A 13,132-nucleotide genomic window follows, 5' to 3' on the forward strand; every position below is an offset into this window, starting at 1 on the left:
CTATTTTCACTCACGTAGAATATTAGACTAAAACTTAACTATAATGATACTAGAAACGAAGATATGAAATATTTAACATAATTATATGCTATATGCGCCTGTTATCCGTGTTTCTGATATCTATGTCATATTAACAATCTATACATGTTTTATTCAATTTAAACTATATTTATTTTTATACCTACAAATAGAGATTTGTAGTTGTTGGGGGCACCAAAAATATCGAGCACTCTTTTTTGCGTTGGGTTAAGATGGTTTTAGTTACAAGTAAGCTTAAACATAAAATAAAAAATTGAAAGTTTTTGAATTCTAAGAAAAAAATTACTTATGGTAGTAAAGATGCATAATCCGAAACAAAATATACGCACCTCTAATTTTAAGCACCACTTATTAATTGTAGATGTTATGTCACTGATTATTTTCGACATTCACTAAATGTGATTAAATTAACACTTGTGAGCTCCTTTATTCGTTATTATGACATTTGTTATTATTAATGGAATCTACACTTTAGTTTAGATTGATAAGCGATGATTGAGAGATGAGTGTCTGCTATATTTAGGAAGTATGCCTTAATAAACACGAGTACTAGCTTATTTTAGGTAAGATGCCTAAATTGCTTTTTTGTGTTGTATGATTTATGTTATAGCTATAAGATGCCTTATATGCTTTAGGATGTGAATATTTGAACGGATCAATGGTCTATTGACGACCGGATATGGAAATGTATGTGTTCAGATTTCTAAACGTTTAATTACGATATTAGAACTAGCATATAACTTCTTGGAGTAATAAGGAGATTTATTTGTCTCTCATAAATAGAGCATTCCCTATCTCAAATTCTTGTCGCTATACACTCAACATCTGGTTTTTTGTATAGAACATCATTGTGGGAACACACAACGGATTAGCAAATGCTAATGGAAACCAACAGCCCGAGCCACAAGTGATTGAGCATGCACCAGAGATAGCAACTACGCTGAAACCTATCACGTTGGCAATGATATAGGTGATTTTGGATCGTCAGATGGAAGAGACAACACATCTAATTCAACATAATAAAGATGAACCTACAACACCAGTTGAGCAACCTGAGTTGAATATAGAACAGTCTGAGGAAGGAAATTATAGTAGGATTGTTAGTCAGAGTAGAACCAAAAATGGTTAGAAGAAATAGCCCCGAGGGAGGAAATGAAGGAAATAATGGACATGGTTGCAAGTATAAGGACTTCATGGCAGAAAAACTACCTAGCCTATCTAAGAACCCAACACCTGTACAAGTCATGAACTGGATCTCTGAGATGGAGATCGTGTTCAACAATTGTGACTGCAGTGGGAGACAGAAGATTATTTTCGTTGTCCGACAGCTGAAAACAGGAGTGTTGAGTTGGAGGAACATATTAAGAGACTCGATGCAAAGGGGACTTCATGGCAGCAAAACTACCTAAACTATCTAAGAATCCAACACATGTACAAGTCATGAACTGGATCTCTGAGATGGAGATGGTGTTCAACAGCTGTGACTGCAGTGGGAGACAGAAGCTTATTTTCATTGTCCGACAGCTGAAAACAGGAGTGTTGAGTTGGCGGAACCTATTAGTAGACTCGATGCAAAGGGGAGAATAAAAAAGGATGTCATGAGAGGATTTCCTTGCATAAATAAAGAGGGGGTTCTGCTCTGAAAGAGACCTTCTAGAGACTAACAACAAGTTCCAAAATCATAAAAATGGCAAGATGAGTGTTAGCGAGTATGTTGCCACTTTCACTGAGAATATAAAGTTAGTACCTCATTTGGACCCTAACCAACTCTCAAAGATTGACAAGTTTGCTAATGGACTATCGGTGGACTTTGGTCTAATTGTAAAGATAACAAGGAATTTAAAGGATGCTATTTGGTTAGACAAGAACATGGAGATCTAGATTAAAAAGAAGGGTCTGGAGAGGTCATAGATAAGAGAAAAGAGAAAGTTTGAGGGATTGTAAAAATCCAACAAGAAGAGCAGATTCTTGAAGTCTGGTTCCAAAATGTTTGGAGGTGGAGGAGAAGCAAAGTGGTGCAAGAAGTGTAGGAAGAAGCACTCTGTGAAATGTGGCAAGGAGTTGACTTTTTTTATGTGCGAAAAGATGGTTCACTACACCAATGAGTGTACATTGAACAAGAAGGTGTGTTATGGATGTAATGAAGAAAGGCATATAGCAAAGGACTACCCGAAGAAGAAGGTAGTTGCAAAGCCTAATGTGTTGCTTAGGCCAAAGGCGAGAGCATTCCAAATGACTCTAGAAGCAGCAATGGAGGAAGCAGATGTCGCTTCTGGTAGCTTTATAGTAAATGATTTGCCTGCCAATATATTGTTTGATTATAGGGCTAATTACTCCTTTATATCTCATAAATTTGGTAGAAGAGTAGTATTTCATGTGGGTAAATTAGATAGTACTCTAGTAATAGATGTTGCTAGTGAAAAATTCATACAAGTTAGTGATTGTATTAAGAACATTGTCATTGACTTAAATGGGAATAAATTCCACGAGGAATTGTTGCCCATTGAGTTAAATGACATCGACATAGTGATAGGAATGGTTTGGCTTAGTACGAATGACGTTGACATTAAATGTATAAAGAAGATTGTAGTTATCAATCAACTTGGAAGAGAACCATTTATGGTATACGGGTGATGTGTGTAAAACGCACTAGTTTTATTCCTACTTTTAAATATAAATCTAACACACAAAAAGCAGTGTACCTGTCAGTTGGTGGTATATTAATTAGGTAAGTAGGGTATCGAACATAAGAAATGGTAAATTAAACTAAATACTAGAATTATCTAAAAAGAACAAATAATAAAAGGAAGGGACTTAACTAAAAATTAATTAATCAACTAATAGCTGAAAACACGTAAGAACAAACTAATTTCATTGATCAAAAGGGTTTCTATTTAGGTTCGATTCGTTTACTCGTATGGTTAATATTTACGATGATGTAATAGATTAATTGTTTTTGGTTACTGACTATGGTGATTAGATTCACATTCGTTATTACCGATCCTTAGAAAATAGATTAATGTAAGCAGTGATCAAGTGATTAAACTAATAAATTCCCTAGTTCAATTATTCGGGTTAAATAAGACCTGTAGTTAGCTAATTATATTGGTGATTCACTTAAACTCTTGTTGATGGTGTATCATACAAGCTCACACATTAATTTACCCATTCTCTAGTTAATCCTAGTTTATATTCATTATTCCTAGGCATATAGCAATGTGTTCACATAAATTATATGAGATAAGCAATCAAGAGATGTTCATGCAACTTAATTACTTAGCAATCAATAGAAAATAGTTATGGTTAATGCATAAGGGTATTTAACAAGCTTAATTTAATAAAATCACCAAATAACAATCAATCAAAAGACTAAATTAGACCATAGAGAAAATTGATCTACCCTAAACAGAAACTAACGAATTTAGTTCATGATTTTAGTATATGAAAACCTAAAAACGAATTTAAACAAACCTAACATAGTTCTATTTAAAAGTAAAGTGGAAAATTAAACCTAAATTGCCTTAATCTTCTTAGAATGAAGGATTAGGGTTCTTCAATGTTTTATAGAGTTCCAGAGACTTCCTTGATCGCCAAGTATTTCCACCAAAGTTCCAAAGAAATCTCCAATTCGGGTTTGTTGGTTCTATCTATGGATTTCTCAAAATAGGGGCTACTCGTCGAGTAGCCAACCAACTCATTGAGTCCCCTTGAAGAATCCGTGAATGACAAGGACTTCACGTATTGCTTCGCGAACCTTCGTGTGTACTCGTCGAGTAGACGTCCCTACTCGCCGAGTAGCTTCAGAATTAAGCATTTTTCTTCTTTCTTCCGTTCCCGAGCTTCGGATCGTACCTCCTGCTTCCTTTTGCTCCCGAGCTTCTCTTTCAGACTGAAAATATAATTTAAACACTATTAAGTACCTTTTGCCCATAACATGCAAATATTTAACTAATAAATAAGAAAATCTACACTAAATATGTAGCTAAATATGTAAATATCAAAATACCCCACACTTGACTTTTGTTTGCCCCCAAGCAAAACTGTATTTTAGTAATACCATATAAGACAATTCCAATCGAAACCAACCATTATGCTAAGACCACAACGCACACATTTATGTCTAGATTTTCTTAAGGACCCCCTAATTCTAAATACTCACAATCCTCATAAACACTCGCCCACTTTTTCCGAACAATGCTCATTTTATGCAACCCTCCGAATCCATCCGCAGAAAACCTCCTAACCTCAAAGTATTTTTAGTTGAGCAACCCAAGCATACATAGCCTAGAAAATAACAGCTATTTATGATATCACTATAGAACTATTGGAATTCTTCACTTCTTTGATATTTTTCTTTCATTTCTTTGAATTCACTAACTTTTTTGGTTTTTGGTATCTTCAACTTTGATCTTCTTTAGAGTCTTGATCCTTTGATCTTTACTTTAATTGCTCCCAAATTCTATAAATTTTCTTGTAATTCTCTCTCTCTCTCTCTCTCTCTCTCTTAACATGTAACTCACTCTTTTTTTTTTCACTCAAAACCTACATGCTTAAGCAGGGGTGCTCAACTTCAACTTTATTGGTTAAAGATAATAATTTTCCTGGATACATTTCAAGTACACGATGCTAAACATACTGCATCCCTCAAACCAAGTGAGGTTGTGTTTTTGTCCCATGATTTCACTAGAATAAAGGAGGCCACAAATGCATTATAACATATATAGGCTCAACTAAACATTTGGGTCTTCATGCAATCACCAAACATAATACTAGCATGATCCACAATTGCTTTTTACCAAATTTCCTAAATCAATTCCTAGCAATTTTATGCAAAAATTTTGAAAATTTAACTAATGTAATAACCAACCCCCTACCCCACACTTAATTTATGTAATGTCCCCATTGCATATTATACATGATAAAGAAAAATAAAAAGAGAATTGGAACAAACTCCCCTGGGATATTAGTAGTGAGGTTGATTTTCTTCTTTGAAAGCTCCCTCTTCAATTGACTTTAAACATGGGAACAACTCATCCATGTTTTGGGTGTCAAATCTTGTGTGATACAGCTCCAAATATGCAGGAAAATAGTCTTGAAAAATCTTCGGGAAATAGCTTTTAAAGAATATGAGTAAACCCATATCAAATGTGGTCCAAATCCAAATCTTGATCGTGGAATATGGAGTTACCCGCCGATTAAATACGGCTACTTGACGAGCAGAAAGGCTTTTAGCTGAAAAGTCTTGGTTTTGCAAGCGGACTCGCCGAGCCCAAAATATACACTCGACGAATACATCGCTGAGTGATAAATATGTCTTCTGCTTTTCAATCCATTCTTGCTGTGGTTAGCTATGATAATTTAATGTATTTCCTTCATTTTTCTTTAATAAGCAACACTCTTAAACCCTCTCTGATAACGGACTCGACCTTAAAATCAAAAAATTGCACATTTTCTTCTAGACCCGACCCTTAATCTTGCCTTGACACTTGAAACTCTCGCATGCATCCTAGCCTCAATCTGAAAATAAGGGCAACCACAAGTGATAAAAACAAAATTCCTACTTATCGTCCTAAAATTTTCAACAAGTTTCAGACCCACAAAACAAAAAGAAATAGTTTTTAAACATCCCAAGAAAAAAAAAAATTATCAGTCATCATCTTCCTCTTTATTTGTTCAAATGAAATTATCAATCATCATCTTCCGCTTCCACTAGCTTGGTTCCTCCTTACTTGTAATCTTTCTTCCCAACTTGGCACATAGGGGAATCTAGGTCCGGTCCTTGGTGCGATATTCATTTGTTCAAACAAATAAACAAATGAATCATTGTTATAGTGCATGCTTCTCCCAAGTTCATCTTGGTACCTTCTTGTTTCGACGTTGTACCAATCCATAGGCCACTCTTCATCCACCGGAATGACCAGTGGGTCTTCTCGGACTTGCTCCTTCCTTTGCCTTACCCTTCTTCCCGGCTCCTCGAGCTCTGATACAGCATCCGTATGAGGGATTCCAAAATGCACCCCACCAAAATCTTCCATGATCTCTGAGCTGCCCATTGTCCCAAAATACCATATGGCCTTGCTAATCTCGTGACAAACATGCCCCAATTAATCTTGGAGGTGATCCGCTCTTTTACCTCCCCCTCTGCCAAATATTTTGCCAAGCAATATGGCATATTGCAGAACACATCAAGAGTGATAATACTCCACATGTAGAAAATGTCAAGAGTAGGGACTTTATCGTCATCCTTTCGCATGTTAATTGTACTCGCGATCAAACGATGTATTAAGCGGTGAATTGGGGAACAGATACTCCCCTCTTGTGCGGATGAAGGAATGTAGACCCGATTAGCGATTGTGTTCCACCAAGTTAATGTAACCACTCCCTCGGGTAAGTCCTTGTGACAATGCTCTAAAAATGTTTTGAAATTTTCAGACATTATCACATCTTGATCATAAATCCCCATTCTCCACGCCATCTTTTCCATGCTACATTGGCACAGCTCCCCTCCAAGAGAGAAATATATAATACTCGGATTGTAATAGCCATTACCACCTCGAAAGGAGATGGTAGCAAAGAACTTCCAAAACAGCTCCTGATAAACATGTTCTTGCACTTTAAAAAGTTGGCTCCAACCATCACAGATTATTGACACCCCATCATTGTTGAAAGATTTGACCAAGTAGGGGTTAACTCCTCTTCCAATCTAGTTTGACAAATCCAGTGCCAGTCAATTTCATTAGGGACATGTATCTCCTTGCGCCTCAAAGCTATCAGCTTGTTCTTTGCATGGGCAAGAGAAGACTTGGAGGTTATTTTAGGAAAAGATAACCATGAGAGATCCTCATGGCTGCCTCCACTTGAGCTCTGTCCATGCGTCGACATAATTCCCGCAAAATAGAATCAAGAAGACCATAAACAAAACAAAAATCTGTTAAGAATAATGAGAATCTGGGCATCTGTGACCTAGACTCGCCGAGTCCGCGAACCAACTTGGTGAGCAGGATGAACATTGCGAGTTCAATCTAGTCGGGGTGAACTTTTACTGTGTGATTTCTATAGATTAATTCAGGGGTTTGCTTCGGTATGTTCCAGGAGCATAACTATGTAAGAAATTTCATCTAAAACATCCTAATTTATCAAGAATTCAGAACCCTAAAATCCAAATTTAGTTAAAATTGGGATTTTGCAGAAATTAAAGGTGTAACTCTACCAAAGATTGCAGCTTTTACAAGATTAAGGTTGAAAATGATTACCTTTGAGTTAATTTGCAAGAAACTAGAAGAAATCAAGATGGAAGCTTGAGAGGGTTTTGCTCGTCGAGTATGAGTAGCGGTTGGGTGAATGGCTGAAAATGTTTGACAATTAGGGTAAAACCCTTTTTACAGAATGTAAAAATAATTTTTGTTTTCGTGAAAATACTTGGACTTGACGAGTAGATATACCTACTCGCCGAGTAGTAACGCGATTCCGCGTTTAATCGGGGTTTCTTACGCGGGCTCGCCGAGCAGGTTTAGGGACCCGATGAGTCTTTTATTCGGAAAGCTAAAAACATTGACTTTTTTTTAATTCTATGCCACCAACCCCACACTCGAGCATTGCTTGCCCTCAAGCAATCATCATAAGCTCAGAAGAATAATGATAAAAGCAAATCATAAGAAAACAACGAAAATAAAAATGAAAAATAAAGGAAAAAGAAAGCAAACTGTAAACTCGGTTGCCTCCCGGAAGTGCTTTTTTTTAAGGAGTCATTAGCTGGACTCCTTCCTGCCTTAAGTTTCTGTAGTTCCTCCGAGAAGCAGCCCTCTTCAAGACCTTCTTCTCTTGGAATTCCTTCTTCATATCTCTTCACTTTATACCCATTAACCTTGAAAGGAGTTCCGTCTCTTGATATAAGCTCAATAGCTCCATGTGGAAAAACTTGCTTTACTTTAAATGAACCATCCCATCGTGTCTTTAGCTTGCCTGGAAAAAGTTTGAACCTCGAATTAAAAATTAACACCTTTTGTCCTTCATGAAAGTCCTTATTACCCTTTAATCTTTTGTCATGCCAACTCTTTTGTCTTTTCTTTGTATATCAAGGAACTAGTGTATGCCTTAATTCTAAGTTCTTCAAGGGAATTCATTTGCATCAACCGGTTGACTCGAAGTTCAGTCAAATCAAAATTTCACATCTTTAGAGCCCAAAAAGCTTTATGCTCAATTTCTACCAGTAAGTGGCAATTCTTTCCATACACTAGCCTATATGGTGTAGTACCAATAGGTGTCTTGAAAGCTGTTCGAAAGGCCCAAAGTGCATCATCTAATTTATCCGACCATTCCTTTCAATTTCCTCCAACCGATCTTTCTAAAATTCTTTTTAACGCCCTATTCGTCACCTCAATTTTCCCACTAGTTTGTGGATGATACAATGTTGAAAACCTATGATGTACCCCATATTTTTTCAACACTTTGGCCAATTGATCATTTGCAAAGTGAGTTCCCTGGTCACTAATAAGAGCTTTAGGAACTCCAAATCTTGAGAATAACTTCTTTAGAAATCGTACCACCACCCGAGCATCATTAGTTGGTAATGCTTGTGCCTCCGCCCATTTAGACACGTAATCTACCACCACCAAGATGTATATATTCCCTTTGGATATTGGGAAAGGTCCTATAAAATCAATCCCCCACACATCAAATATTTCACAAATTTGAATACCATGTTGGGGCATTTCATTTCAAGATGATATATTTCCCACTCGTTGGCATGAATCACATTCTTTGACGAATTGAGAAACATCTTTAAAAATTGTGGGCCAATAAACCCAATATCAAAACTCTTCCTAGCTGTATAGTGTGCTCTATGATGTCTATCGGCGGGCCCTCTATGACAATGTGCCAAGATTTCTCGACTTTCCTTCCCGAATACACATTTTCTTATCATTCCGTCTGCGCAGCTTCAGAAGAGATACGGCTCACCCCAAAAGTAGTACTTAATTTCTGAAAATAATTTCTTCTTTTGTTGGCAGGTCAAGTCTTTTGGGATGTAATTGGTTTCTAAGTAGCTAGCTATGTCCGCAAACCATGGCATTTCTCCGGATACTACTAAAAGGTATTCATCGGGGGAAATCGTCTCCAATCTTATTTTCTTCCAATTTTTCCAAATGCGGGTTCTCTAATCTAGACGAATGGTCGGCCACTACGTTTTCCACTCCCTTTTTATTGCGTATTTCAATGTCAAACTCTTGCAAAAGTAAGACCCAACGTATCAATCGGGGATTAGCATCTTGTTTAGTAAAAAGATACTTCAGGGCTGAATGGTCGGTAAAAATTGTTGTCTTGGATAACACCAAATAAGGGAGAAACTTATCAAATGTATATACCACAACTAGTAGCTCCTTCTCGGTAGCAGTGTAGTCCTCTTGAGTTGGGTCAATGTCTTGCTTGCATAGTAGATCGGTTGAAAATGCTTTTCAACTCTTTGTCCCAAAACAACTCCCACAACATAATCACTTGCATCACACATTAGCTCAAAAGGAAGATTCTAATTTGGTGCTATCATGACAGGAGTAGTGGTTAATCTTTCCTTTAACAAATGTAATGCTTCATGACATTCCTTAGAGAAATCAAATGGGGCATCCTTCAATAGTAATTGAGTCAAAGGTCTAGTAATCTTCGAAAAATCCTTGATGAAGCGCCGATAAAATCCTGCATGACCAAGAAAACTCCTTACCCCTTTTACATTAGTTGGGGGGGTAGCTTAGCTATTGTGTCCACTTTTTCTCTATCCACTTCTATCCCTTTCCTTGAAACTTTGTGACCCAATACAATTCCACCTTTCACCATGAAGTGGCATTTTTTCCAATTAAGGACAAGGTTTGTCTTCTTAGATCTATCTAGCATCAAGTCCAAATTAGATAAGAAATCTTCAAAAGATGGCCCGAATACCGAGATATCATCCATAAAAACCTCCATAAACTTTTCGATTATATCATGAAAAATGGCCATCATGCACCTTTGAAGTTTGATTGGAATTTTAAAATACCCCGAAAACCCATCAAGAAAACAATAATATAAATGGCCGGAGAGTCTTTCGAGCATTTGATCGATAAAAGGCAAAGGGAAGTGATCCTTGCATGTGACATCATTTAGCTTCCTATAATCTATGCAAAAATGCCACCCGGTCACCGTTCTTGTTGGAATTAATTCGTTATTCTCATTGGCCACCACCGTCATGCCTCGTTTTTTCGGTACCACTTGCACCGGGCTCACCCACGGGCTATCAGAGATTGAGTAAATGATTCCGACATCGAGTAGTTTAACCACCTCTTTTTTACAACTTCTTGCATGTTCGGGTTAAGTCTTCTTTGGCTTTGAACTACCGGTTTAGCTGTAACGCTCGTGTTTCTGGGATTGTCATTAATAGCAATGTAATAGTCTAGGTTAACCTTTGTAACCTATTTTGAAATAATAAGAATGTATTATTTGAGTATTATGTGTTTTATGCTTAATTGCTTAATTGTGTGGCTTAAATGAATTATGGATAAAAATATGAGTTAAAATGAAATATTAGATAAGCCCGATATCAATACATGAAGACGTAGTGGTCATAACGAGCTTTTCAAGTATATAAAGAATGCCGAAATCCGAGTTATAACGAAGAAGTTATGACCTGTAGAAGTTTCGCAATAGAACCGGTACAACATAGCACGACGTAAATAGTGAATTTACAATAGAGCAGTATTTAGGCTTAGTAATGTAAACGAAAGTCGTAGAATACATTAAACCGAGAGGGTACATAAAAAGAATATCTAAGTCTGACTTCGTATGAGAAAGTTATGATTTTTCTAAGTTTTAGCTTAGCAGTATGCAACCCGAAGTTCGATTACGAGATCGATTAATTTCTAGCCGAAGCAATCTAAACGAGAATCGAAGATCTCGGTATTAGTAGTGCAACGATAAAAAGACAGACGAAAACGGACGTCAGATGAAGAAGTTATGAATTTATAACGGAGTTTTCCTGTCCCGTCCTACTAAAAATAATTAATAAAAATAAATTCAAAATTAGCCGACGGAGTCTAAACGAACGTTGTAGAGCATAGTCTCACCTATGCGTGGATGTAAAGAACGTCAAAAACAGAGTTCGTATGAGGAAGATATGAATTTTTGAAGTTTATTAAATAATTAAAATATTAAATTTAAATATAAATACCCGATATTATCCGAAGGAGGAGGAGTCACCGGTCTGATCCGGATTACGCCCAACGTAATGCCTCAGTATGCCCAGCGTAATCCGAGGATTCAGACCCTATATAAAGGGTACGAGGGCAGCTGAGTTCTTTGCCAATTTTCTTTCCTTCTCTCTCGTTTTTACCTCGTTTTTCGTGCAAGAAATATCTCGAAGCCCCGGTATCAACCCCGAGACCCGAAGCAAGTCCCGAAACCCCAAAGATCCCGGGAAGTGAAATTTCTGAGCCGAAGCTCTGCCCGCGAAAAGCCAATTTTTTTGTGAAGATTTTCCAGATCTACCGAAGAATACTACTTCTACAAGCCGTAGTGTTGTCCGATCATCTTCTGATCAAGTGAGTGTGTAGTTACTTTCTTCTAACGCATAATTATGAAGTATTTTATATAAAATACGTGTTATGTGTATATTTTGTTGTTATATGTGTGAATGTATATTCACTTTCTTCTATCTCATAGATATGATTTGTTCTCTACAAAATACGTGTTATGTGTATGTGTCTCATCTATTGTTTGGAATATGTATTGAATGAGAATGCTATACAAGTTTTAAACTATGTATAAAAATATATATTTTTATCTACTAATATGTTGGGTAGAACATGGGTAGATAGTTGATGTGTGATAAACAGATGAGAGGCCTCGATGTTGTTGTTGTTAATCTAGTTATCTAGCGGGGTATGGATGACGACCACGTACTCTTTCTAGATAGTCATGTGGAACACTATCAGGTTCATAACCTGTAGGTGTTGTGAACTATTTGTTCACCGGTGTAATCTATCCCCCTCATGGTTCCCTTTAGGACATCTACTGTTGAGGAAACCCCTTTGCAGTAATGTCCGTCTCGATGAAAATCCTAGATAGGTCCCTTGTGATATTTGTTGTTTTAGGGACGTAAAGTGAGGATAACGGGAATGGGTAATCGAGTTATTGTTGATTGTTGAATTAAATATAATTATTTATTGTGGGTTGAAAACCCTATATGCTCACCAGGCTCCAAAGCCTGAGCCACTCAGTTTATTTGTATTACAGGTAGTGGCGCGAGGGCATAAGATGGATGAATCATCAAGTTATTTTGTTTATATGCATGTATATGTATATAACTGTTGTATGGCTTGTAATATGTCGTTTATGCTTTTTGGTCTGTATCGGAACATGACATCCCGAGTTTTAATTATATAATGAAAATACATTTCTTTATGAAATGCTTTGATAAATATTATTTTATCATATTTTGTTTTGGGAGCATATTCCGCAACTCTTCTAAATCAAAAGGATTTACTCTAAAATTATTTTAAAAGCATAAATGAAACCAGTCTTTTCTGGCCAGGATTTTGGGGATGTCACATTAGCTCCATCTTTTAAATTAATTTTATGAGAACAATAGGCTGGACCAATTCCTTTAATGTCGGCTATCTTCCATGCTATAGCACCGTGCCTCTTCTTTAACACACCCACTAGACTTTCTTTTTCATGCTTGGCCAAATCAGCAGCTATAAATACAGGTTTTTGTTGGCCATCTTCAAGAAACGCGTACTCTAAGTGATCTGTGTGACAACCCGAAATTTCCATTATGAACAAACCATATCAAGCTAATAGATGTAGAACAGTTACAGTGAAAACTCAGATTTCGAGTATAAGTTTGGCAGTTTTCAAGATTTTTACACTTAAGGAGATATTAGGAGAGTGGATGCACTAGGGTTTTGTGCAACACTGAAATTCCAATACTCTAGGACATTAGAGTTCATTCCGAGAATAGAAATATTTTCTACCAAAAATCTCAGGACTATAAATAGAATTCTGAACCAAATTGGTTCATTAGTTGAATTCCAATTAGAGAAAAGCCAAATTCCCTCTCACGGATCTTCGG

The 13,132-nt window shown here is 36.7% G+C and overlaps 1 protein-coding gene across 1 annotated transcript; it reads left to right on the top strand.

Annotated features, from left to right (window-relative positions):
• The first annotated feature begins 2,025 nt into the window (after positions 1-2,025).
• Positions 2,026-2,673, top strand: LOC111885032 (uncharacterized). Its single transcript, XM_023881325.1, has one exon. It carries the CDS (start codon positions 2,026-2,028, stop codon positions 2,671-2,673), a length of 648 nt encoding a protein of 215 aa, XP_023737093.1.
• Positions 2,674-13,132: the final 10,459 nt, after the last annotated feature.

This window comes from Lactuca sativa, chromosome 5 (genome assembly GCF_002870075.4).
Source record: "Lactuca sativa cultivar Salinas chromosome 5, Lsat_Salinas_v11, whole genome shotgun sequence".
NCBI lineage: Eukaryota > Viridiplantae > Streptophyta > Magnoliopsida > Asterales > Asteraceae > Lactuca > Lactuca sativa.

Excerpts from the sequence above, each read along its gene's own strand:
- LOC111885032 (XM_023881325.1), top strand. The coding sequence starts at position 2,026 with ATGTTTGGAGGTGGAGGAGAAGCAAAGTGGTGCAAGAAGTGTAGGAAG.